General features: G+C 58.7%; 1 protein-coding gene across 3 annotated transcripts in view; it reads left to right on the forward strand.

Annotated features, from left to right (window-relative positions):
* The window catches only part of DNAH17 (dynein axonemal heavy chain 17), a 95,765-nt gene that overhangs the window by 11,667 nt on the left and 60,459 nt on the right, over nt 1–23,639 (forward strand). For all 3 annotated transcript variants that reach the window (XM_038546433.1, XM_038546434.1, XM_038546435.1), the window contains 11 exons: nt 1,265–1,530; nt 2,225–2,420; nt 4,316–4,462; nt 8,848–8,956; nt 10,322–10,425; nt 13,559–13,699; nt 15,738–15,881; nt 18,202–18,384; nt 20,800–21,054; nt 21,838–22,007; nt 22,544–22,766. In XM_038546433.1, coding sequence (XP_038402361.1) covers nt 1,265–1,530; nt 2,225–2,420; nt 4,316–4,462; nt 8,848–8,956; nt 10,322–10,425; nt 13,559–13,699; nt 15,738–15,881; nt 18,202–18,384; nt 20,800–21,054; nt 21,838–22,007; nt 22,544–22,766 — 1,938 coding nt within the window. The remainder of the gene's footprint in view (nt 1–1,264; nt 1,531–2,224; nt 2,421–4,315; nt 4,463–8,847; nt 8,957–10,321; nt 10,426–13,558; nt 13,700–15,737; nt 15,882–18,201; nt 18,385–20,799; nt 21,055–21,837; nt 22,008–22,543; nt 22,767–23,639) is intronic.

The raw sequence follows: 23,639 nt of genomic DNA on the forward strand, positions 1-23,639 counted from the left end.
AATTAGCTTCCTTCCCAGGAGCCAAAAACTATGTAAATGAGAAAAGGAGAGGAGGCGGGAGGGGAACAGGAAGACAAATAGGGAGGCTCAGGGACCAACAAGACGCACCTTTTTCTCCCAAGCGGCACCTGCCACCCGCATGCCCTGTGGAGCTGAGCTCGGAGCGCCCGGTTCAGGTTCCCCCAGCGGGCCAGCTGCCCCGTCTGGCTTTCAGGGACCTGCAGATGTCTTTTTTTCCTGCAGCTGTGTCCCAATCTTACCCCAAAAGGCCATTTTGGGGACGTTGTATCCCTCAGACCAAAAACTGGGGCAAATCTGAGACCCAGGTCCAGGGCCCCCAGGCACCAGGGCTGTGACAGGTGTGGCCTGAGCATTATTGATCCCCGTTCGCCTGGAGGGCGGCTGTCATTGGCCTGGGTCTTGGATGACCTCAGGCCGCTGTGGAGCTTCCAGAACTCTCTCTGCAGGTTCTCACCCCGTCAGGCCCAGCCTCAGGCCTACACTGCTCCTAGGCTTCCCTGCGCCCCAACCTGGAGCGGTGACCTCCTAGGAAACTCTCCCTCTGATTCCAGCCAGGAGCCTAACCGAAACACCCAAAGTGTCTTTCTCTCTTCTACTAAGTTTTTTTATTTTTTAAACGATTCCCACTGTTTACCGTACGTAGATTGCGGGGGTGATGAGCCAGCTCCCTGCAGAGGTACTGGGGGCACGGTCACTGCTTTCAGAAATGTGCTGTGGCACCTCCGGGATTAATTCAGGGCAGTGGCATCCAGCCAGCAGGTCTGCAGGCCCAGCCTTTCCAATCCCGGAAAGGATGCATGACAGGGGACGCAGGCTGTCCCTACTCCCCGGGGACCCAGGTAACCTGGGCTCAAGCCCCCAGGGTCGTGCCCTATACACCTTCCCCAGCTCCCTCTGTGATTTCCTCTGGTCCTCGGGGATGGCGTTATGTCAGCACATGTCACCTGGGCCCCTGTCCCCGCCTCCCCTGCACCTTGCTCAGCCTGACCCCTCTCCTGGGCCTAGAATGTTTCCAGACCTCGGACATAGCTTGTGGTGCTGGGGTGCAGCCAGGCATCTGGGGACTCGGCACATGTCAACATGAGAATCACAGCGGCCTAGAGGTTTTTTGTCCTGACGGGGCAGATGTTCCCGCTCCTCAAGTTTGGCTGCGTGCATGCCCGCAACCACGAAGTTGGAGTGACCCTGGGGATGGGGCAGGAGGTGGGACCTCAGCGAAGTCGCATCCCTCGTTTCTCCCCAGCTCCTGCATATGTGCGGGGGCCTCCTGGAGCGGCCCCTGATCCTTGCGGAGGTGGTGCCCAGGTACTCAGTCATGCTGGAGCTGTTTGACGCCGAGCTGGACAATGCCAAGACCTTGTATGACGCACAGCTTGCGGCCTCTGTGGACGGCAACGTCCCCCCGATCCACAAAAACATGCCGCCAGTGGCCGGGCAGCTCAAGTGGAGCCTGGAGCTGCAGGAGAGGCTGGAGGCGCCCAGGAGGGACCTGAAGTACATAGAACACCCGTGAGTCGCGGTGCCACCCGGGGCCACCCGTGGGCAGCGTGCCCCTGAGGCTGTGGGAGCCCAGCAGGGTCTCTCCTGACTCCCCGAGGGCGGGAGGGCCAGTCCCACACTTGACGTCGGCCAAGCCTGTCCTTCCCAAAGCACGATCCCCAAAGAGACCCCGTCCGGTGTCCCTCGTCCTCTGGGTGCCTTCTCAGTGAGCGCGGCCAGTAAGGAGCTGCTCGCCCTGCCCTAGCCGGTCAGCCTGCTGGATAGTAACAAAGACCCCCCGAATTAGGGCAGACCCTGGCTATTTCATCAGGGCTCGCCATGGCGGGTGAGGGGCGCGGCCACTGTCACTGTCACTGTGTCTGGCAGAGACTGGAAGGCAGGCAGAGGGGGGGCGCGCCCTGACTGGACGCTGCTGGCCTGGGGGCTGGAAGGGGGGGAGCCTGTGTGGTTGGGCTGGGCACCTACTTGGCTCTCTCCGGCTGCTCCTAACCTGGGAGGGAAGCTGGCAGTCATCAACCGAGTTCTGGCCACTTGGGACCTGTGGCTACAGAGGTGATGGCTTGGCTTCCTGGCCCAGCTGCTGCAGGTCGAGGGCCATGGTCCTCCCAGCCCCGAGGAAACAACGCTGGCTGCCTGGGCACATGTAGGGCGCTTGAAGAGGCCCTGACGGAGGCGTGCCCCTCAGCACCCTGTCCGATTCCAGGGTCATGTCCAGCTCAGAGGCCAAGCTGATCTACCAGAAGTACGATGAGATGATAGAGCTGCTGAGGCGCTACCGGGAGAAGACCTACCAGCAGTGGGTGGCAGGCGTGGACCAGGATTGCCACTTCAACCTGGGGCAGCCCCTGATACAGCGGGACCCCGCCACCAACCTCATCCAAGTCAACTTCAACAAAGCGGTGGGTGCCGTCCCGCCACTGGGCCCGGGAGGCGTCCGTGTCAAGGGCCTCGGGGGGACCAGGGCCCCACGGCAGGTGGCGGGCGGCGGGCGGGAGAAGCCTAGAGCCCGCCGTTGCTGCTGAGGCTGGTTCCCTTCCCCCAAAGCACGGGCTTGTGGGGGCTGGTGTCTGTGACGTATTTAGCTGCAGCTTTGGTCCTTAAGGCTGAAGCACGTCCAGGAGGTATTTCACACACGAGACAGGAGCATCCCTGAAAGCAGCCCCGGTGACTACGCTCCCTTAAAGCGTGGCTGCCTTTCACGGATCCCAAGAGGAAACGTCGACTTGAGGATTGACAGGAGCGTGCAAAGAAAGGTCTTTGCAGGATCTGAACAGATGGGCCCTCTGGTCAAGTCAGGGCGGTGGACGGAACTCCCAGCGGGCTGCGGGGCATGCGTCCTGTGTCCCAGGGCTGAGCCAGAGCACCCAGGACAGAGGTGGGGTGGCCCGGGTTCCTGCAAGGATGTGTCTGCCCCGCTCTGAACCCCCCCCCCCCCGCAGTGACACTGCAGGTTTCCTCTGAAACCTCCTCCTCCTCCCCTATAATTTATTCTTTTTTAAGAAAAAATTCAATAAATACTTAGCACCTACTTTGTGTATGTGCTTGGAATAAATTAGTGAACCAGACAGACAAAGATCTCTGTCCTGGAGCCTACATCTTGCTGGAGGAGGAAGAGGCCAGGGAGAAGGAAAGGAAGGGGGGGAGGGGGGGAGCAGGTGGGAGGAGGGGGGCGGGAGGGAGCACAGAGGAGTGTAACAGCGGGAAGGTGCTTAACTCCGGGAGGCGGGAGGCGATGGTGAGTCTCTGGGCAGGCTTGAGGAGCATCCACAGAGCGGGGCACGGGGCGCGGGTTCAGGTGTTGGCCGAGACTCCCCGGAGGTCAGGGAGGTGGTGGCCAGCACGCTGGGGGAAAGGCCTTTGAGGGCGGCGGGGGCGGCGGGCTGTAGGACGGGCAGGGGCCTGGGTGGGAGTAGGGTGAGCAGAGTGCTGGGGTGGGAGGGGAGGGGGGGTGGAGGGGGGAGGACGGCCCCACTGAGAGCGTCCAGGGCCACGGAAGGGCCATGGGTGTTTATGCTAGTGACACGGCCGCCGTGGCAGGTTCGGGAGCAGAGGGGGTCCCTCCAGGTGCTGCGTGTGAACAGGCTGGGGGCGGGCGGCCGGGGCGGGGTGGGGGTGGCGTGGGAAGACCATCGGGCCTTCTGCCGTGGTTCAGGGGAGAGGCCATGAGAAAGAAGGTGGTGGCCCGGGGCCAGCGTGGCAGCGACGGGGGTGTGAGGGCTCCTGGATTTCCATCACAGAGCCCGCGAGACTCTGGGTGGGTTGGAAATAGAGTCTTCGAGGAAGACGGGACCAGCCCCAGCATTTCCGGGCTGCGCGACTGGGAGGATGGACCTGCCGTCAGCCGGGGGTGGCCTGCAGAGCCGGCCTCGGGGCCCCACTGCTCTGCTCTGGCCACGGCAGGCTCGAGACGCCACATGGACATCCAAATGGAGACACTGAGCGGGCAGGCGGATTCGGGAGTCTGCGGGTCGGGAGGGAGGTCTGGGTTGGGGTCTGGGTGTCTGCCACGCGTGAGTGGTTCTTACAGCCATGCTCGGGGGTGGGGGGGTGAGGCCACTGAGGCGACAGTAGAGCCAGAGGGATGACACCCTGCGACTCTCGGGCATGCACATCCCTACAGGGTCAAGCAAGCCTGATGGCGGCGCCTGGGAGGGCCTGGTGTCCTGGATGCCAAGAGGAGGGCGTGTGCCCAGGACGGGGAGTGAGCAGGGAGTGACGGCCTTGGCTTGTGTCGCTAAGTGCCATGCCACTGGGGGCACGCCCTCACCTCCTCTGTCGTCTTGATTGGCCTTAGCTGGTGGCGGTTCTGAGAGAAGTCAAGTACCTGGGCTTCCAGCAGCAGAAAGAGATTCCAGCCAGTGCCAAGAATCTGTTCTCACAGCACGAAACCTTCCGGAAGTTTGTGGGCAACCTGGAACTCATCGTTGGCTGGTACAATGAGGTGAGCTGATGTAGTTTTGTCTCCTTTGCCAAGTTTTGTGTTTTGTTCAGAGCGTAGGACCTCTGAGGGCAGGACAGGGAGCGCGCTTGCACGTCGGAGATGTGGCGCGAGCCACTCCACTACTGCTGCACACGGTGGAAGCAAAGCTGGTGACAACTCAGCACAGCCGATGCTGGAAGCTTCCAGTGGACTTTGGCTCATGTTCTGGCTCCATGACTGCTTAGAGGGGCCTTCGTCTCCTAAATGTATTTTGCTCAGGGTAACATCGGTCATTCTATTACGCCACTCACGCGTAGCAGGGTGGGCATCTCCTGGAACCCGGCCGGGGTTACAAATGTCCCGGCGGCACGCGGTGAGGGGGTGCAGTGAGAGAGCCGCCCATTGAGGTAGGCTGGGGCGGGGCCAAGTCCCCGTCTGCTCTGAGGATCCAGGTTCCATTCGGGGGCTCCTGGTGGCTCAGTCAGTCGGGCATCCAACTCTTGATCTCGGCTCGGGTCTCGATCTCGGGGTCGTGAGTTCAAGCCCCACATCGGGCTCCACGCTGGGCATTTGAACAGGCTTTAAAAAAAAAAAAAAAAGAATTCCTCTTCAATCAGATCTGGGGACCTGGCCCAGGGGATTGTGAAGAAGCTGGTTCTGAGTAAGAGCAACTGACTGGGGGACACAGGCTCCTGGCACCGGGGCCGTCTGTCCGGAGCACCCCCTTCCTGGCACGAGAACCCCTGGGAGCTGAGTGGACTGGGGCCACCGCGGGCCGCCGCAGGCACCCCCTTCCATGCAGACCCCACCCGCAGCTCCCTCTTGTGCCATCGGTGCCACAGGACCTTAACTCCCGCCCAAGCACGGCGGATTAGGGTGGACGTGGGCTCCGCGCGAGTTCCCTGGGGCCGCTGCCACGACCGGCCGCGGGCTGAGTGGCTTCGGACAGCGGACAGCGCGGCTTTACTCTCTGCCAGTTCCAGAGGTCGAAGTCCAAGATCTGTTTCCTTCTGCTAAAGTCGCCGACGTGTCAGCAGGGCTGCTTCCTCCCGGGCGCTCCACTGGGCTACTCTGCTTCTTTGTTTTTCCCACCTCCTCGAGGTCACTGCTCCCCCAGCTCCGCCTTGGGATGACCGCCCCTCCCAACCCCCAGTCTCTGCCTCCCTCTTCTCAGGACCTTGTGATTGCACTGCCCCCCCCCCCCTCCGATAATCCAGGATGAGCTCCCCGCGCCAAGGTCTTCAGCCAAATCACATCCGAAAACTCTCTTTTGCCTGGCAGCAGATCCTAGGGGCTCGGGTGCGGATGTCTTCGGGGAGCCCTTGGGCCCACCATGCCCACCTCATCTGGGAAAGGGCCAGCAAGAGTCCCTCCACTTGGGAATTGGAATCGGGTGCCAGCCTCCTTCACGTGGGAGCCACAGGAGGCGGAGGAACAGGGAAGGAGAGAGGCACAGGCTGCAGCAGGAAGGGAGCGGGAGCGGGGAGTGCAGCTGGCGGCCAGAGAGGCCCCCCACAGAGGAGGAGCCTGGACGTGGACGTGGCTGGTCCCGTCCCTGTGGGTCCTCCAGATGCGTGCATGTCCCAGGCTTTCCTGTTTGTGGAGGTTCTGCACCCCCTCAGGAGACCTGCACCAGCTCCAGCAGGCCGATGGTTCTTGCAGCCAGCCTGCACGCGCCCCCCACTTGCACCCAGCCTGGTGCTCCCCAGATCCCCCGAAACAACCGTCCGGGACCAGGAATGTTTCGTTTTTCTGCTCCGAGTCTCAGATCTGTCCCAGAGATGCTTCTGCTCCCGGGTTCCTGACCTGGGGGCCTCTTCCCTTGAGCCACAGGGCCGGGCCTCTTGTGGCCTCCCCTGGCCTGTCTCCTAGGGGCCCCAGCAGGAGGGCCCTGGGAGGGGAGCTCCTCCACCCGCCGCCCTGCCCCCCGCCCCCCACTCGGTGCCCTCTGAGCTGGCGGTCACTAGAGCACAGCAGGCCACGCACCTCCCTCCTGTGACAGCAGGAAACAGCAGGAAGGTGTGAATCCAAAGGTGCTTCTGGGACCCAGGCCTTGCTTACCCAACACGTCGTGGACGGGATGGTGGCCAGTAACGCCGTGTGTCTGATGGGGCCCAGGAATCTGGTGTTGCCAACAGAAGAGTGAGAACATCACCAAAGGATTGCGAGCGAGGCCCTGGGGAGCCCGAGTAAATCCCTGCCCTTGGCAGAAGGGACCTCCTTCAAGAACATGCTGGAAAAGCCGAAGGCGAGGAGCCATCACGTAGGTTTGTCAGAGATCATCGCGGCCGCCCGGCTCCCGCTCCGCCACACCCGGCAAAGAATCGAGCCGGGATCTGTTCCTTACCCCGTGCCACCAATTAGGATATGGTCGTAACGCCCCCAAAATGTGTTCAGTAGAAACTACGGTCACCTCGTTTTCATTAATTTCATTTTTTTCAAGATAAAAATTTAATCTCTGTCGTCTGTGCGGCCAACTACAAAACACCGGTGTCTGCCGTAAGCGCGTTTCCTCGACTTGGCTTCTCTGGGAGCAACTGTCTTCAGACTCCGAGGGTTTGGCGTCCGCCCGCCCCAGAGCACCTCCCAGCCGCGGCGCTGCGACAAGTGTCCACGGGCTCCTCCCAGAGCAGAAGGCTCCCGGCGGCGGCGAGCCAGGGGAAGGTAGTGCAACCAGGCTCGCTCACGTCTCACAGCGTCGGAGCGGAGGGGGAGCCGTGGTGCCTGGAGGAATGCGCTGCGGGGTCTGCGGGAGCACCCGCGTGTGCTCCCCGGGGACAGTGCCCTGAAGATGTGAGTTTACAACCTCGGCTGTGACAAGGCACACAGGACGCACAGGTTACGGCATGAATCTCCTCACCACGAGCTTCGGTTACTCGGGCCATTACAGCACGACAGTGACATTCAGCTACTCCTCTGGGCCATCACGGGGCGGGGGGGAATAGGCAATGAATGAGTGGGCTCCCCGAGTCCCCGAGCGTCCGCGTCGTTCGTGGGCGAGCGCTCCCCGCCGGGCTGGCCCCGACGCACCTGCCGTCTCCGCCCGCCACCAGGGGCTCAGCCCCCTCGCCCAGCTCCCTAGGTTCTGTCGAAAGGGCTCCCCCCGCGACTCCATTCCCAGGAGTTAGTTCCTAAACGTACCAAAGAGGCGCGTCATGAAACGGTCTCGCTTGACACACCGTCTCCAGGCAAGGGTACCAAGGACGGGGAAGAGACCGCGGTTTAGTATCTAAGCTCCCATGAGAAGACCCAACACTCCACGTTCACTCGCTCCGTGATCCCCGTGGATGCCTTCTCTTATTTCTGTCCAGTTGCTCCTGGCGACAAGCTCTTAAGCTTTATTTCTCTGCCCTGGACCACCCACTTGGAGGGCAAACCACCGGAAACACTTGAGGGCAGAGGTCCGCAGGGCTCCCCGTGGAAGCACCAGGTGTGTGGAAGGTATGCCAGGTGGCGGGCATCTAGTGTACAGCTCTAGTTCTACACGTATCCCTCACTTTCGAGAGTAGGAGTGTCCTCGAAAAGTTATGCAAAACTAAAATGTTGCTAAATAGAGGGGCTCCCGGGTGGCTCAGCAGGTTGCGCATCTACCTTCAGCCTAGGGTGTGATCCTGGGGTCCCGGGATCGAGTCCCGCATCGGGCTCCCTGCGTGGAGCCTGCTTCTCCCTCTGCCTGTGTCTCTGCCTCGCTCTCTGCTTCTCATGAATAAATAAATAAAATTTTAAAAATTTTCCAGATGGAGATTCCAGAACTTAAATGGTGCTTGTGATTTAAAGGAATAATTTCTAAAACCTGGATACACCCTCCTTCTCCTTTTCCTCCCTCCCCCTGGTTTGTGAACTGACATTGCTTCAGGCAATTAAACTAATTTCTTAGAGAAGGGGAGGACCGTACCAAGACTGTAGAGCCTGTCCTGTCGCTCCGACCTGCTCACGACTCGAACGGCTTCCCTGCAGATCCCGGATCTCCTGTAGGTAACCAAAATGCACATTTTGGATTCGTGACCAAGGAGAGATTCTGAGCCCAGGCCTGCTCCAGTTTACCTGCGTCTGTTTCTTTATAGGATTCTAAGCCAAATAAAAACAGTTTGGGATCGTGCACTCCCTGGTCGTCCCGTTATCACCTTTCCTTCCGTCTCTGCCCCGTACCGTGGGTAACGAAGACTTAAGTGTATGCATAAATCCTTGGTGACAAGAATAGTCTTACAAGTTGAAATCTCAAAAACAAACAAACAAAAAAAAAAGTTGAAATCTCCTGGAATTCGATTTTTACGTAATTCCCCATTAAATGACACTAATTGTAATTGGTTTCGTTGGCACCAAGTGATAAGACCCTTACCGTGAGACCATTTTAAATCTGGTGGGATTTGGAACAGAGGCCTTGAAACCCGGCCTTTGTGTTTCAGATAAAGACCACGTTGACGGATGTAGAGCTTCCACTAATAAAGTCAGAACTGGAAGCAACCGATGTCAAATTATCACGTGCTGAAACCACGCTCTTCTGGAACAGCGAAGGTACCAAAGCCACATTCGTCTCACGTGTGGGCTCCACTTGGGAGGGCGGGGAGGGCGGGTGGGGGTCCAATCCGTCCAGCGTCTATCCTCTGACCCTCGCGAGTGGCTGCTTCTGCCGCTTTGACTGCAACGGGGTTATGTTTAAGGCCAAAGGATAGTTCCACCTGCTTGCCCTTGTCCCAAGGAGACCATTTGTGTCACTTAGGAAAGTAATCCGGCAAAGACCCCTTGGATATCTCTCAGGGTCCCAAAGGCTCCACGGGGAGCTTGTGGGGCCTGGGGCTTCGTGGTGGTTCCCCACGCAGGTACGGTGGGCGGTCCCAGGGTAGGCGTCAGAGGAGCAGAAAGACGTGTGCCGGGGATCCCCGGGTGGCTCAGCGGTTTAGCGCCTGCCTTTGGCCCAGGGCGCGATCCTGGAGTCCCGGAATCGAGTCCCGCGTCGGGCTCTTGGCATGAAGCCTGCTTCTCCCTCTGCCTGTGTCTCTGCCTCTCTTTCTCTCTCTCTCTCTATCATAAATAAATAAATAAATCTTAAAAAAAAAAAAAAAAGACGTGTGCCCATGAGGCAGCAGACACCCCTCCCCAACCTCCTTCACCCCTGGACCCACCTCAGTGGGCACCACCGCCAGGGCTCTCCCCTGAGGCCTGCCTTGTGCCATCCTTTTGGCCCTCTGCAGCCATGTCCTGCCTCTACTGTCTCCATGAGAACGTGGACTGTCCAGCTCCCTGAAGCCAGGGTCGGCCTGGACTTTGTGCTCAGAGAAGCCTGTACTTCTCACCGCTGCCCAAGGACACCCCTCTTTCCAGCCGCTTCAGCCCAGACTAGTCACTACGCTCAAGTGCCACCAGGGCCTCTGCTGGTGGTTGGAGGGGCAGGGGCGCATGGGGTGCGGGGTCCCCGGGTGGAACGAATGACCCACCTATTTGGGGAGAGGCCAGTCCTGCTTCCAAAGACACACCATGGGTGTTGCTCCTCAACGTGGCATCCATGGAGCTCTCGAGCGGGAGACGTGTTTTCCCAGAGCTCTCGTGTAACGATGAGCACTCAGCCAGCGCAAGAGAAGTGTTCCTCTTACTGAATGGTTCCTTCTGTAAGACCTTTGTAGGCTGCGTTCCTCCACCCATATATCAAGGTTTAAGTAATGACAACGCCCCAGCAGTTACTGCCCACCGCGGCACCCCCGTGGGACCTCACGACACGCCGCCTTGCACCACCCCCGTCTCCGCCCCGCCAACCTCTGAGCCGGGAGATTCTTACCGTTTCTGACTCAGGCCGTCACTGGGTTCAGATCTCCTCTGGTTTGTCACAGTTTCTGCATTGTGGCTCACGCTCATCTCACCACCACCTTTATGTTTACATTTTAGGTGTGTTAGAATATATTCAAGAGATGCGAGAAATCCTCCACAACTTGCAGAACAGGATACAAAAAGCAAAGCAAAATATAGATGGGATTTCTCAGGCCATGAAGGTGAGTAAGCGGCAAGGCACCGAGCGGGGCTTAATCCGAGGCCCAGGAGAGGGTCCCTGGGTAAAGGGACCACGCGGAGAAGCTCTTAAGAAGGGCCAAAGGCAGCGGGAACTTGCTGTCTGAGGCTCTGGACCACACGGCCATGTAGAGGTGGTCCAGGGCAGGGAAGTCCCGGGCCGGCCCGCAGAGGTCAGTTCTGTTCCATTCTGTTGAGCTCAGCAAGAGAGCTTGCGGGGTCCCCTCTGTGCCAGGCGGGCACCGGGAGCAAGGGGCGGGCCGGTGTCAGAGGCTCAGCCCCGCTCTGTGAAGCACCGAGGCGACTTCCACTCAAGTCCAATCCAGGAAACGGGGTGTGTGGGGGGGGATACCCTACACTAGCCTCCCCACGGTCTGTCATCAAGGCCCTGATGCACAGAGGCGTCCATGGAACACGCCCCAGGGCAAGTTTTAACTCTCCCCGGTCGTTAGTTTTCAAGGTCTACTATGTGGCTCCACTTTGTGTTCGAAACAGTCACGTGTAGGCTGTGTTTCTCCATCACGATATCACGGTATATACGGTGTATAATGACAACGCCCACCGCGGCACCCCCGTGGGACCTCAGGTCACGCAGCCTTGCACCACCACCCCCTCCGCCCCACCAACCTCTGAGCCGGGAGATTCTCATGTTTCTGACTCAGGCCGTCATTGGGTTCGAACCTCCTCTGCCTTGTCACAGTGTGAGCCCCCTTTTCTGCATTGTGGCTCACGCTCACCTCACTGCCATCCACTCAGGTGTATTCCGTAAACCGTAGGCAAGGATCATTGCCCCTCACTGTTTATTTTTCCTGATTCAGTTGTCATTTGAGTAGAACATCTCCCCAGGATGTGTCTGCAGGCAGGAAGTGTGCATTGATGACATACTGTCTGGGTCCTTGCTTGTGTCTCTTGACTTCACCTCGCTGACAGCCATCCCGCCCAGGCAAAGGATGTCTGGATATGGTCCTTTCCTTTCAATGGTCTAGAAACATCTCTAGTGAGCTCGGGCTGCCCCGATGAAGCCCACCAACCCGGCCGCTAAAACAACAGAAGTGTATCTGCTCACAGTCCTGGAGGCTGGACCTCCGAGATAGGGGGAGCCTTCCGGGCTGGTTCTCCGGACGCCTCTCTCCGGGGCTCGCAGACGGCCGTCTCCTCCCGTGTCCTCATGTGGACAGACGTACATCCTCTGTACGCATCCGTGTCCTGAGCTCCTCTCCTTAAAAGGACACCCACAAGATTGGCTTTGGGCCCGCCCTAGTGACCCCATTTTAATTCAATCACCTCTTTAAAAACCCATCTCCAAATACAGGCCTTGGTGCCTGTATTGTATTGGTCAGGGCCTCCCCCTGGGAATCTGGGGGACACAATCAGCCATCATGGTCCCCGTCTCGTAGCCTCACGTTGACAAGGCAAGGGGCGGAGTGGCTGTCCCATGGGCGCCCCTGCTCTCTCTGGAGACACGGCGTCAAGTTCCTCATTGCCCTCAGGGCTCAGAAACGCCACCACGCTGTGTCCAGATGTGAGCCCCCTCCTGTCACTGTCCCCTGGACCTGGTTAGGTGTGAAATGGGCCGTATTTGCCCAGTTCGTGAGTGGGCACCTTCTGCACTCGTTCACTCGCTCGCGCATATCCCCGTCGGGAACTCACAGTCTCCACGTTCACCACGGGGCCCACGAGGACGAGAGGAGTGATGCTGCCACCGGCTCAGGCCGCTGGGGCTAGCCATGCGTGCTGACGTGGCTCGCCCTCTGCGTCAGAGCAGCAAAGACGCCCTGAAGGAGGGGAGGCCAGGGCCCGGGCTCGCTGTCCTGGTGTGCCTGGCTGCTGCCACCCGACGCCGCAGGCTTAGACGGCTCTCGGCTCCAGAGGCGGGCTCATGGCGAGGGCTGCTTCCTGGCTTGCAGATGCTCACCTTCTCACTGTGTCCTCTCGTGGTGGAGACAGAGTTTAGTCTCTGCCTTTTCCTGTAAGGACACTAATCCCATCGTGGGGGCCTCACCCTCATGCCCTTGTCTGGCTGGCCCTGACCACCTCCCACATTAATCCCAGGTACGGGGAGAGTAATCACGCCGGCCTCTCGGGCCTGGCCCCTCGTCATCTCCTCCCTACCTCCTTTCAGAAGCTGCTGCAGGGCCGAAAGGCGAGGGGTGGATGGCGGGCCAGCTCACTCAGCCTTCGGCTGCAGGGGTGAAGTCTGGAGGAACCCTGGCCCTCCCAGGCACAGGCCCTCCCATGGGTTACTCCATCCAAAAGTCAACAGCAAAACAAGACCATAGGTAGCATCTGACTCCTTAGCTGAGTGAGAAAATCAAGTAATTTTTAAAGAAGACAATTCAAATCAGTCCTTTAGACCTGAAGTAAGTAATTTAAAAAAAAAAAAAAAAGGTATATATAGTTATCAGATACTGGGCAGAGGAGGGAGGCAGGTGAGCTAAGCCCTGTCGTTCACACCAGAGGCTCAAGATGGTCTGGACGTGGCTAAATCCAACATAGAGTCCCACAAACCTTCTAGGGCACTGCGGACAGCTATCGGGGGTAGAGCTGAAGTTCCCACTGGGAAACAGGGCAGGGGGATGGAGAGGGCTGGGGCCAAGGGGGAACACGTTTTGTCCAGAACCTGCTATGGGTTTCATTGCCATATGTGTATCACTCTGATGAAAATTTAAGATTAAAAAAATCTAATTATTGGATAATTGAGTAAAAGCAAAATTATAATTATAGATGACTAGCATCCTTGCAGCAGGACTCCCAGTTGCAGGAGGGCCAGAGCCCCCCATTCCCCGCACCTCCCTGCCCCAAGTCAGTTGCCCCCACAAAAGGGACTCATCCCCACTAGACCTGCTATTTGCAGCTATGGACGCTTGGCCCAGCTCTGCCCATACAGCCCTGACCCCAGGGTGACTCCTCTGGGCTAGTTGGGTAAAGCCTCCCAGTGGTCTCCTCGCTGCCCCGAGCCCCTGACTGGTTTGGAGGTGCCTGGCAATCCCTCAGGGGCTCCCAGGCCTCTCTGAGGGACAAGGACATTCATACTGACGAGCATGGGGCGAAGCCGGGAGACCACAGGCATTTTCCCCCCCAGTGTTTGTTTTCCTCACTCCCCCCTTTTCCTGACAGGACTGGTCTGCCAACCCGATGTTTGAGAGGAAGGACAATAAGAAGGAAGCCCTGCTGGACTTGGAGGGGAGGGTGGTCAATTCTAACAAGCGCTACGCTGCGGTCAAGGACGCTGGCCTGAAGATCCAAGCCATGGTCGCGGTGAGGACTCAGCCAGAGGGGCCTCCGACAGGCCGCTCACTCTTGGTAGAAGAGGGAGAGCCAGAGATGCCATAAGAATGACGTTAGAGTCATAGAAGGCTACGATCTCTAGTCTGGGAGTCTTATTTTCAAGAAGCAGACTATCCTAAACGTACACTTGTTAGCCAGGTTCCTCTTGCAATGAGTCCCGCCCCCCTCTGTGCTAAGGGGTCGGCACCCCCTACCCTGCACAGAGCAGTACGGACAAGTGACATCTTTGTACGAGGTCAACACGTCTTGTTTCCCTGAGAAGCACTGTGTGAGGCGGGCACTGAGTGTGTACCCGGTGTCCTTCAGGGTCTCCCATCATGAGCGTGAGGAGGAATGTGGAACGAACGTGTGTACGTGGTGCATGGGTACCAACACGTTTAAATCAGGGTGCTGTGCAAGCACACACGTTGCACTCCCGAGAGCATAGGTTGTCCCTTTCTGCCCACAGCCTCAACAGCCGTGGGCCTCACTCTGAGGGACGTGCTGCCTCGTTCTGAGGGAGGAGGCAAGATGGTCACCAGGCGCCCCTGGAAGCACCGCCTGGGTTCCTGCCAGTGTGGGGGTTCTCATGCCTTCCTCACTTGGCAGCTGTTTCTTTCTAGCTCGCAGGTTAGCTTATTTCTGAGGCAAATGTAAAAGGTGGAGCTCTGCATTGGCCTGAAAAAGAGAAAATTCTCCCTTGAGCTCAAGATATTTTCAGTTTTCTGGGGGTTTCCCAGTGCTTGGTACAAAATCATGGATATGGACTTAAATGATGGATCATCACCCCAGACAGCCTGTGGGCCCCACTGGGTGGAGGGTCTATGGTTGGCTGTTCTCATGGTCAAGCCATTGCTTGGAAGGTCATTACCCTAATGGAGTGACTTGACTGGACCAAAATATTTTATCTCGTTCTCAGATCCTCTTCCTTTCCCCTCTGCTGTGGTGCCAGAAGGTCTCCTAAATTAAGATGTTAAACTGCAAACATGACTTGGAAGAATTAACCAATTAATCTGCAACACTCTCAGATGTGTTGGAAATGGGTGTTGGCCAGGGTAGGGGAAGGGTTCACAGCGCAGCAACAAGACAGGCGGAGAGCCAGGGCAGCAGCGGGCAGGAACCTAGGAGAAGTGGAGACCAGCAAGCCGACAAGGCTTTGTTGTCATAGTTGCCAGAGTCTTCTATGCATACGATAGTCATTTGAACCATTTCTTTCTACCTTACACTGAAGTTATTTAGGTCTGTGTCTTCTTTCCCCTCTTAGAACATAATTGCTTGAGGGTGTGAACTGGGTCATAGTCATCGTTTTGTTCCCTATGGCACCTCAGTGTCTTAAAGATTTATCTATCCTCCCATCCACATATCCATCCATCCATCCATCCATCCATCCATCCATCCATCCATCCACACATCTATCCACTCATCCATCCATCTGTCCTCCTATCTACAAATTCATTCACCCATCCATCCACCCATCCATCCACCCATCCATCCACTCAACATGCCAACCACCTATCCATCCATTCCCTAGCTCCTGCTTTGTCCCAGGCATCCTGCTGTATGCGTAAGGCACAATAGTGAAAAGGACAATCAACCCCTATCCTCATATGGCTTGGCATCAAGAGGAGATACAGACTAGACACACATACATAAAGGCATTCAGGGTTGTCATCCATGCCATGGTAGGCACAAATAATGGATTGCTAGAGGGAATACAGGTGAGAAGCAGGGACAGAAGTCAAATCTGAGATGAATGGGAGGTAGTGAAGAAGGGCTTTCCTTTGTGGGGAGGTGACATCTGGGCTGAAACCTAGAAGAAGCTAGATGTGGCCAGAATGGGAGGGAGAAGCCTATGCAAAGACCCTAATGCAGGAAAGCATCTGGCAGATTCGAGAAGCAAAAAAGCAGTTCTGTGTGTCTGGAGTAGGGGAACAGGGACAAGAGCGTCCCAGAGTTGCCAAGAGAGCTGGTTAAAGAGTGAACGGGTGAGCCCGTGAAATGGCAGCCAGCCGTGTGGTCCTATTTGCAGGAAAATGCTGAACTCTTCAGAGCAGATACGACCAGCCAGTCCTGGAAAGACTATGTCAACTATGTCGACAACATGGTCCTGGACGAGTATGACCATTTCATCCACAAATCTCTGAATTACTTCATAGACAACATGGTCCTGGATGTGAGTTATAAGTATAAGATACTCATAGATTTGTGCTATAAAAACGGTGTTATAAGGTCTCCCTTGGAATCTATAGTTTACAGTTCCCTGATGAAAGACCAGGCTATCCTGTTACAAATAAACAGCCGTTAGAACCTGCAGAAGGTGAACTACCTGCCTTGGTTTTAAAACTGAAAGTCCTGTATCCCAGGACCCTCTTTAGGTCCCAGCACTCAGAACTTCAGGTCACCTTAAATCTGCCGTTCCATAAATAGGCTATAGGATACCTAACGGTCCTACCTTGTTGCCCCGGGGCAGTGTTCGCTACTCAAGTAGATGGGGCAGGGGTACCCTCCCATCAGCAGCATCAGCTACTAACCTACTCGGCCCTCCGAGGGGTCCGTGGAAGTGTTCAGCGTGGTCAGCAAAGAGGCTGTGCTGGTTAATTTCATCCTGGCATTCTCCAGCATTTTCCATGGGGGTGGGGCCTCATCCCCCCCCCCCGTGTCTTTCCCATTACGATAATTCCCAAATGATTTTGAATACTGCCAGTAGGAGAAGATCAAAGGTCCCCCATCCCACCTAGCGCACCCGCAGGAAAGATGGTGGGGAGGACAGCAGGATGCCCTTGTACAAGCTGCAGAGGATGGATGATTCATGTCTGAGCCCAGCTCACGTGACACCAGATGAGCACAGACCCGAAATTCTACGGATGAAAGTCATCATTACTACCGACTATAAGGTTCACCAAGCAGCCCACAATGATGCGAAGTGTCAGCAAGTTAAGTCATTAGTAGTTAATCGGTGGCAATCAAAACATGACGGATGTCCTGATGACAAAATGTCATTCTCCCAAAAATCCCGGAGAGTCCCCATATCTGCAAGTGGCCCAGCAGCAGGAGCAGACCCCTGAGTGAGAGGCTTTAGAAAAGGCTGGGCATCTGAGTTTGTGACCATTGACCTTCCTTTTTTTTTTTTTTTTTTTTGGACCATTGATCTTCTGTACCAGTTAGCAGTTCACTTGGCCACTAGGAAACACCATCCCTTTTGGTCACAGAGAAAACCAGTGGGTTCTCGAGTCAACCGCCCACAGGGCCGTCATGGGACTATGTTTGGAAGATGAGCAGCTGTGGAGTGGATCTCGTGGCCACTTGTGGGCCTCGGCCCATACTTTGAGGATCACCGGTGTGTTAGGCTAACCTCCCCCAGGTCACCTGACAAATGAGGCGGGCACCCTCAGCCTCGCAGCCTCGCGAGGGGGCTCCAGGGACAGACAGGGTTACAGTGAGCACCTGCTTTACGAATGGGATCCTCCCGTGGACGTGAGCGTTTGTCCTTTCTGGAGCACAGCGAAAACCAGCCTGCTTCCTGTTCAGCTCCAGCCATTTTAGGGGCTCAACTAATTGGCCTGCAAGGCAATTTTGCCATGAAAATAAAACATAAGAGAGAGACATTAAAAAGATCACGATGAAACATGAAAAAATTAATATCAATTTCTTCTTTCATGAAGAGAAGTGTCCGTTTTCCAAATGCTAGAGTGCAAATTGGTAACTGAGCCCGATACTGTGCCATGACCGCGTCCACACGTTCCTCCCTGGCATATTGTCATGTGTACGTCCACCGACACCCAACGTTCTATGGGAAATAACGAGAGAAGGCTGACGCCGTCACGCTTCTGTCACCGAGGCTTGTTGCATGGTGGCCGACGCGTGCTCAGCTCCCAGGATCGTCTCACGTGCAACCCGGCTGCACCCGGTCTTGTCCGTCGAGCCCACACACCTAGCTGTGACCCGCCATCGTCCACCACGAGGGCGAGCTGGGATTGATATAACCCGGTCCTCATCGCCGGCACCTCCGAGAACTTCGTCAGTGGAGACACGGAACCAGACTGGTCGTCGACCGGTTATTTCATCTTTTAAGGCGAAATTGTCTTCCTGTCAATGAGTCACGAGGCCAAGATGCTCGTGGGGGAGCCGCCTAGCACCGTGGATGTGAGGGTGGTGCTCTCCGGAGCAGCCGTGACCCCATGGCTCGCGGCGGGGCTGCCCACGCCTGGGGGTGAGCCGGCCGGCACCCCTGCGCCTCCCACGCGCTGAGTCCTCACAGCAACCCCGGGGCTCTGTTCTATAAAACCATGATCCTCATTTCATGTACCCGGGAACCTGGGGGCCAAGTGCCCGGCCTGCTCTGGGCCCTGTGGCATGAGCGCGGTTCCCTGAAGCTTGCTCAGGGGTCCCCTGGGGCAGTGCGGGGAGGCCCTGGGGTCCCCCGAGACAACATCAGGGCCCTGGGAGGGCTTCCACCGAACTCAGGGCGTTGACCCCGGGCCGGCCTGTTTCAGGAGAGCGTCGCGCCGCTGTTTGAGGTCTGCATGGAGCTGAGCGAGGAAGGGCTGGTCTTCCATCCGTCCCTGGAGGTGGGCGCGGACCATGGCTTCCTGAGGCTGATCGAGGGCCTGATCAACGACATCTACAATGCAGCCAAGCTCATCCCCCGGCTGGCCAAGGGCCGGGTGAGCTACAAGGTGAGTCGGGGCCCGCGCCACATGGGTGGTGGCTCCCTTGTTGCGGCTTCTTCCCAACTCAGCGGCGCCCGGTCACTTACATTTTACGTGCTGATGGTTCCGAGCGTGTGATGTGTGACGAGGTCCCCAGGATGAGAGGCTGCGTTCCCCTCCCCAGAGGGGCTCCTCCCTGGTCGGCATGGTTTTCTTTCCCGTGGACGCGCCCCCGCCCCAGCCGGATGGCGAGGGTGCGCTCTTACCCCCCGTCCCTGGCATCGCGCTTGCTTCTACAAGTTCAAGGTGTGGTCCCCTCGGCACGCGGGCATTTTGGCAAATGGGCCTTCGCTGGCTTGTGCGTCCAGGTACCGTGGACGCAGTAAACAACCTCAGCAAAACACAGAGCAGATCCTCGGACGCGGAAGGCGTAGGAAGGGCTGCCTCCCCAGAAGGGAGGCCTGAGGAGGCGTGTGTGCCAGGGCATGGTTTGTGCAAGAGTGAAACAAAAACTGGAAGGGACCGAAGTGCCATCCAGCAGGGGAGCGTTCAGCAGCCTCCGGCCCATCCATCCGGGGGCATCTGGACGAGGCAGGGGTGGGAAGGGCTGGCGGCAGGTTATTGAGTGTCCATCAAGTCGGAGAACGACGTTTAGAAGACGGTTTCATTCATTGAAACGAACAGAAATCTGACTTTCTCTAGATACGCTCCTAACCGTGAGGACCGCTCACGTCTGGAAACAGGATGGGGGTGAGGAGGGAGCTGGCAGGGACAAGGGGGTGGCAGGGGTTTTTATTTCAAACACTTCTGCGCTGCTTGAGGTTTGTGATAACAGGCATGAATTATTTGCAATCAGTACTTACAGCAGGAGGCTCTGTGCTCTCAGGGAAGAAGGTACATGTGCACACGTGTGTGCATGTGTGTTTGTACACACACGTGATGAGCTGAGTGCACAGAGGAAATATGCCCCAGCGTCAAGGACCGCTTCCCAGAGGAGCTGAGTTTGGGTCTTAAAGGGTGGGAAGGGATTTCCAGGCAGACGGCGTCAGGCAAAGGCAATGACTTGAGGACTTCGTGGCCACACAAAGGGGATGTGCCTCGACCAAGCGTTCCAGGGTCCAGAATAGAGCTTGTCACCAGAGATCAGCTCAGGGATGGACGTGGGACCCGGTGTGCTCCGGTGTCCGGAGCTCCTGCACCTGCTGGTGAAGACACACGTGGAGGAGGTTAGAGCTAAGCAGAAGGGTCCGCTGACCAGGCCGTACCCCAGCCTGTGCGCACGGCCCCCTTCTCCGGTCTCGTTTGTGTCTGTGGGGTCTTAATCTGTGGAGGTGACTGGTGCCAGTGTGGAGAGCCAGTGCCATCAGGAGAGAAGTTACTGCTGCTCCCATAGGATCAAGAGGCCTGGCAAGCAGGGCAGGGCCACAGGGGTCACGGCAGGTGCAGGGGTGCGGTGAAGGGAACGCCCAGGCCCGAGCCTTTCACCGAGGTGGGGGCGGGCATCCACAGGAAAGGCAGGACCAGCAGGGGAAACAGCTGAGGACTAGCCAGTTGGCATCAATGTCGGCAACTCTGGGCTCCAGGGTCACCTGCCGGGAGGTGGGGTGGGGATGTAGACCCAGGGCGGGCTGGTGTGCAGGTGAAGGGTATGTGCCCTTCGGGGCCCTTCTCTCCTTCAGGATGGGCTAGTCCCCAGACGGGCAGGGTCTCCCCAGCCAGCACGAGCTTTTAAGACATCAAGGCAGCTTAAGATACAGAAAATAAAAGCCATAATTAACACACACGCCCCCACACCTCGAGACTCTCCAGTTTCATGAGTCATTGAGTTGCCTTGTTGCATAAACCAACTTGGGTCGGGTTTTCTGTGGCTCAAAATTCAAGATTCTGTCCAGATCAGGCCTTCCCTGTTCCCTGCTCTAGCCGCTCACAGCAGCTTCCCTGAGGTCCTCGAGCACCTGCTCCCTCCCAGCGCAGGGCCTTTGCATGTGCTTTGCTGCTTCTCTTGCTCTTTGCGCACCAGTCCAGGGGTTCCCAGGACAATGGTTCCTCGGGGAACACTCCCCGACCTCCCGCCAGCTACACGTTAAAGCAAAGCTTGGCGTCAGTGACTGTTTGAGGAACGTCTGGCCCCATGCCTGGACCGCCACCCTCCACGTGGCCAGTGCCCACCCCTTTGCATGCACACAGCAGGTGCTAAGTTACTCCCACACGAGCGAGTCGGTGTGTGAGCCACCCCGGGGTCGGCGGGGCCAAAGCCACCTCCCAGATAATCTCACGGGAGAGCCCGGCAAAGCGGCAAATGGCTCGGTTTTCCACCTTGAGAGGTTAGCAGCGCCTCCGCGGGGCAGAGAGCCGCCCTCCGGGGTGCAGAGCTCGGGTCGAAGCCGGTTCCCCAGGCAAGACGCTGGCTCACCTGCGTGCCTCTCCCCTGCCCCCTCGCAGGCAGACCTGGAGGACATGACGGACCTTATAGAGATGCGGGAGGAGATGTCCAACCTGGTCATCAGCGCCATGAAGGAGGCCGAGGAGTACCAGGACTCCTTCGAGAGGTACTCCTACCTCTGGACGGACGACCCCCAGGAGTTCATGAAGCACTTCCTGGTCTACGGGCGCGCGGTCGCCCCCGAGGACTTGGACCACCGCGCCCAAGAGGCTGTCCCTAAGACGCCGCCCAACCTGGCCCAGTTCCAGCAGCAGGTGCGTGTGCGGGCTTCCCGGGGGGCGGGGGGGCTCCCTGGGCTCGATTCAAACCTTGGGGATGTGGTTTTTAAATGTGGGTTTTATCATTATTCTGGTCTGGTGCCTCCCAGCAGGGCAAGGGACTGCCATGGGAGAGAGCTTGGGACTCCCAGGGTCCAGGAGGAGGGGGCACACCACGTCCCCACGGGGCCTAGGGGGATGGCCCAGGGTCGGTCCCGGGGCAGAGGGACAGAGGGACAGAGGGGCAGGAAGGCGGGATCCACAGCCCGCATTGTGGTTTCCACGGGAAAGGAAGGACCAGCTAGTGGGAATCCTGTCGGTGGGCTCCTGGGTGTAGGGGTGGCCCCTCGCTGCCTGGTCCCGGGCCCTGGGGGATTAGGACAGGGTAGTTGGGGAGCAGGCTCGGGGTTAGTCTGTGGATGAAAGGCAGGCCCCCGGGGGGTCTCTCTCCCAGCCCTGGGAGAGGCCGTCCCACCAGGGGCAGCAAGGCCCCGGGTGCCCGAGCGTCGGACAGATAGGACACAAGAAGACAAGTACCTCGCACGCACACCCCCCTCCCCACGCACGGGGGGAGAGGCGCCTGTGAGCAGGAGCCACCCACCCGCAGGGAGACGCTGCCGGGGGGGGGGCAGCTGGCAGAGCGTGAGGAGCCCCGGCATCACCCTGACCGCGGTCACCTCGAGCTTCTGGCCTATTCTTCAGATTGCCGGAGCTGGGGATGGGCTGCTGGGGCGTGGGGGTCCCCGCCGCCTGACGGTGAGCAGCGGCTCTGTTTTCCAGATCAATTCCTACGAGAAGCTGTACGAGGAAGTGTCCAGGTGTGAGAACACCAAGGTGTTCAACGGTTGGCTTCAGTGCGACTGTCGCCCCTTCAAGCAGGTGCTCCTCAACACCATCAAGCGCTGGAGCTTCATGTTCAAGCGACACCTGAGCAACCACGTCATCAGCAGGTGGGTGCCGGGACGTGGCCCTTCCTGCCGCCACCCTGACCTTGACCTCGGCCGAGGAGAGCCGGAGAACAGGCCTTCATGGTGTCGGTGGGGCGCTCCTCCCGGGCAGGCCTGGGGGTGAAGGCCAGGTGTAGAGGCCAGCAGCCCCCTGCCCCGCATGGAGAGTAGGTCCCAGGGGGCAGGGGTCACCTGGCTGTGAGTGGGACACCTGCTCGTCGAGCATCTCCATGCCTGGGGTCCCGGCGGTGGCAAGGCAGCCCGACATGTCGCCCGTGGGCCAGTGACTGCGCGGTCGGGGCCGTGGGGGCACGGGCCCCGGGGAGTGCCGGCGGGGAGGCCAGTGGGTGGAGCTGGGGCCCTAGGGCCGGGGTCAAGAGCAGGGGTCCTGAGGCGGACAGGAGCTCTCCCTTGCTCGGCAGGGCCCCGCAGCGTAACCGGGGAGCCCCCGTGCCGGCCGCCTCCCCCGACCAGGGCTGCCTCACCACGCGCCCCCACCAGAGAGGGTGACACCCTCACCAGGGCCTCTTGCTCCACAGCCTGGCCGACCTAGAAGCCTTCATGAAAGTCACCAGGACGGGCTTAACCAAGACCCTCAAGGAAGGGGATTACGACGGTCTCGTGGAGGTGATGGGGCATCTGATGAAGGTCAAGGAGAGGCAGGTGGCCACCGACAACATGTTCGAGCCCCTGAAGCAAACCATCGAGCTGCTTAAGACCTATGGGGAGGAGATCCCGGAGGAGACACACCTGAAGCTGCAGGTGGGCAGCAGCCGGCGCCACGCCGTCCAGGGCAGGGGCGGGGAGCAGCCCAGTGTTGGGAGACGGTGGGGGTGCCATCCAGGGGGTGGGGGTGGGGAGCAGCCCAATGTTGGGGGACAATGGGGGTGCCATCCAGGGGGTGGGGGTGGGGAGCAGCCCAGTGTTGGGGGGACGGAGGGAGGTGTTATCCAGGGGGTGGGGAGTATGGGAGCAACCCAGTGTTGGGGGATGGTGGGGGCTGCCATCCAGGGGGTGGGGGTCAGGGAGCAGCCTAGTGTTGGGAGGCAGGGGAATGCCATCCAGGGCAGGCGGGGCAGGGGAGAAGGGAGTAGCCCAGTGGGGGGGGTGGAGGGGGGCACCCAGGGAAGGTGGAGGGAAGTCAGCTCAGTGCCTGGGAACCTTCCAGGGAAGGTTGGGGGAAGCAGCCCACGGTTGGGGGACAGTGGGATGCAGTCCAGGGTGGGGGGCAGGAAGCAGCCCAGTGCCGGGAGGTGGAGGGGGCGCCCAGTGCTGGGGGCCCCCTCGCAGCAGGGGTGCAGGTTCCTGCAAAGGAAGGGACAGCGAGCCAGTGGTTCCACCATTGAATTGTTGGATTACCAAGGCCTTCACATCCCATGGCCCGAGGACGGGCCCACCCGGGGTGCAGGGGACCGGGACAGGGAGCAGGATCAGTGGAGGCCCTGGGCCGGGCAGGGGCCGGCTGCTGCGGGAACTCCCCGACCGGAAGGTCCGAGTGGCAGGCTGACCAAGCAAGCTGGGCAGGACGAGGGCTCCAGGCTGCCTTTGCCCGCCCGTCACAGCTAACGCAGGGTCCTGAAGCCCCCGCCCACCACCCCCTTTCTCTGCTCTCCGCCCTGCTCTGGATCTGGGCCG

The sequence above is a fragment of the Canis lupus genome, chromosome 9 (genome assembly GCF_011100685.1).
Source record: "Canis lupus familiaris isolate Mischka breed German Shepherd chromosome 9, alternate assembly UU_Cfam_GSD_1.0, whole genome shotgun sequence".
Lineage (NCBI taxonomy): Eukaryota > Metazoa > Chordata > Mammalia > Carnivora > Canidae > Canis > Canis lupus.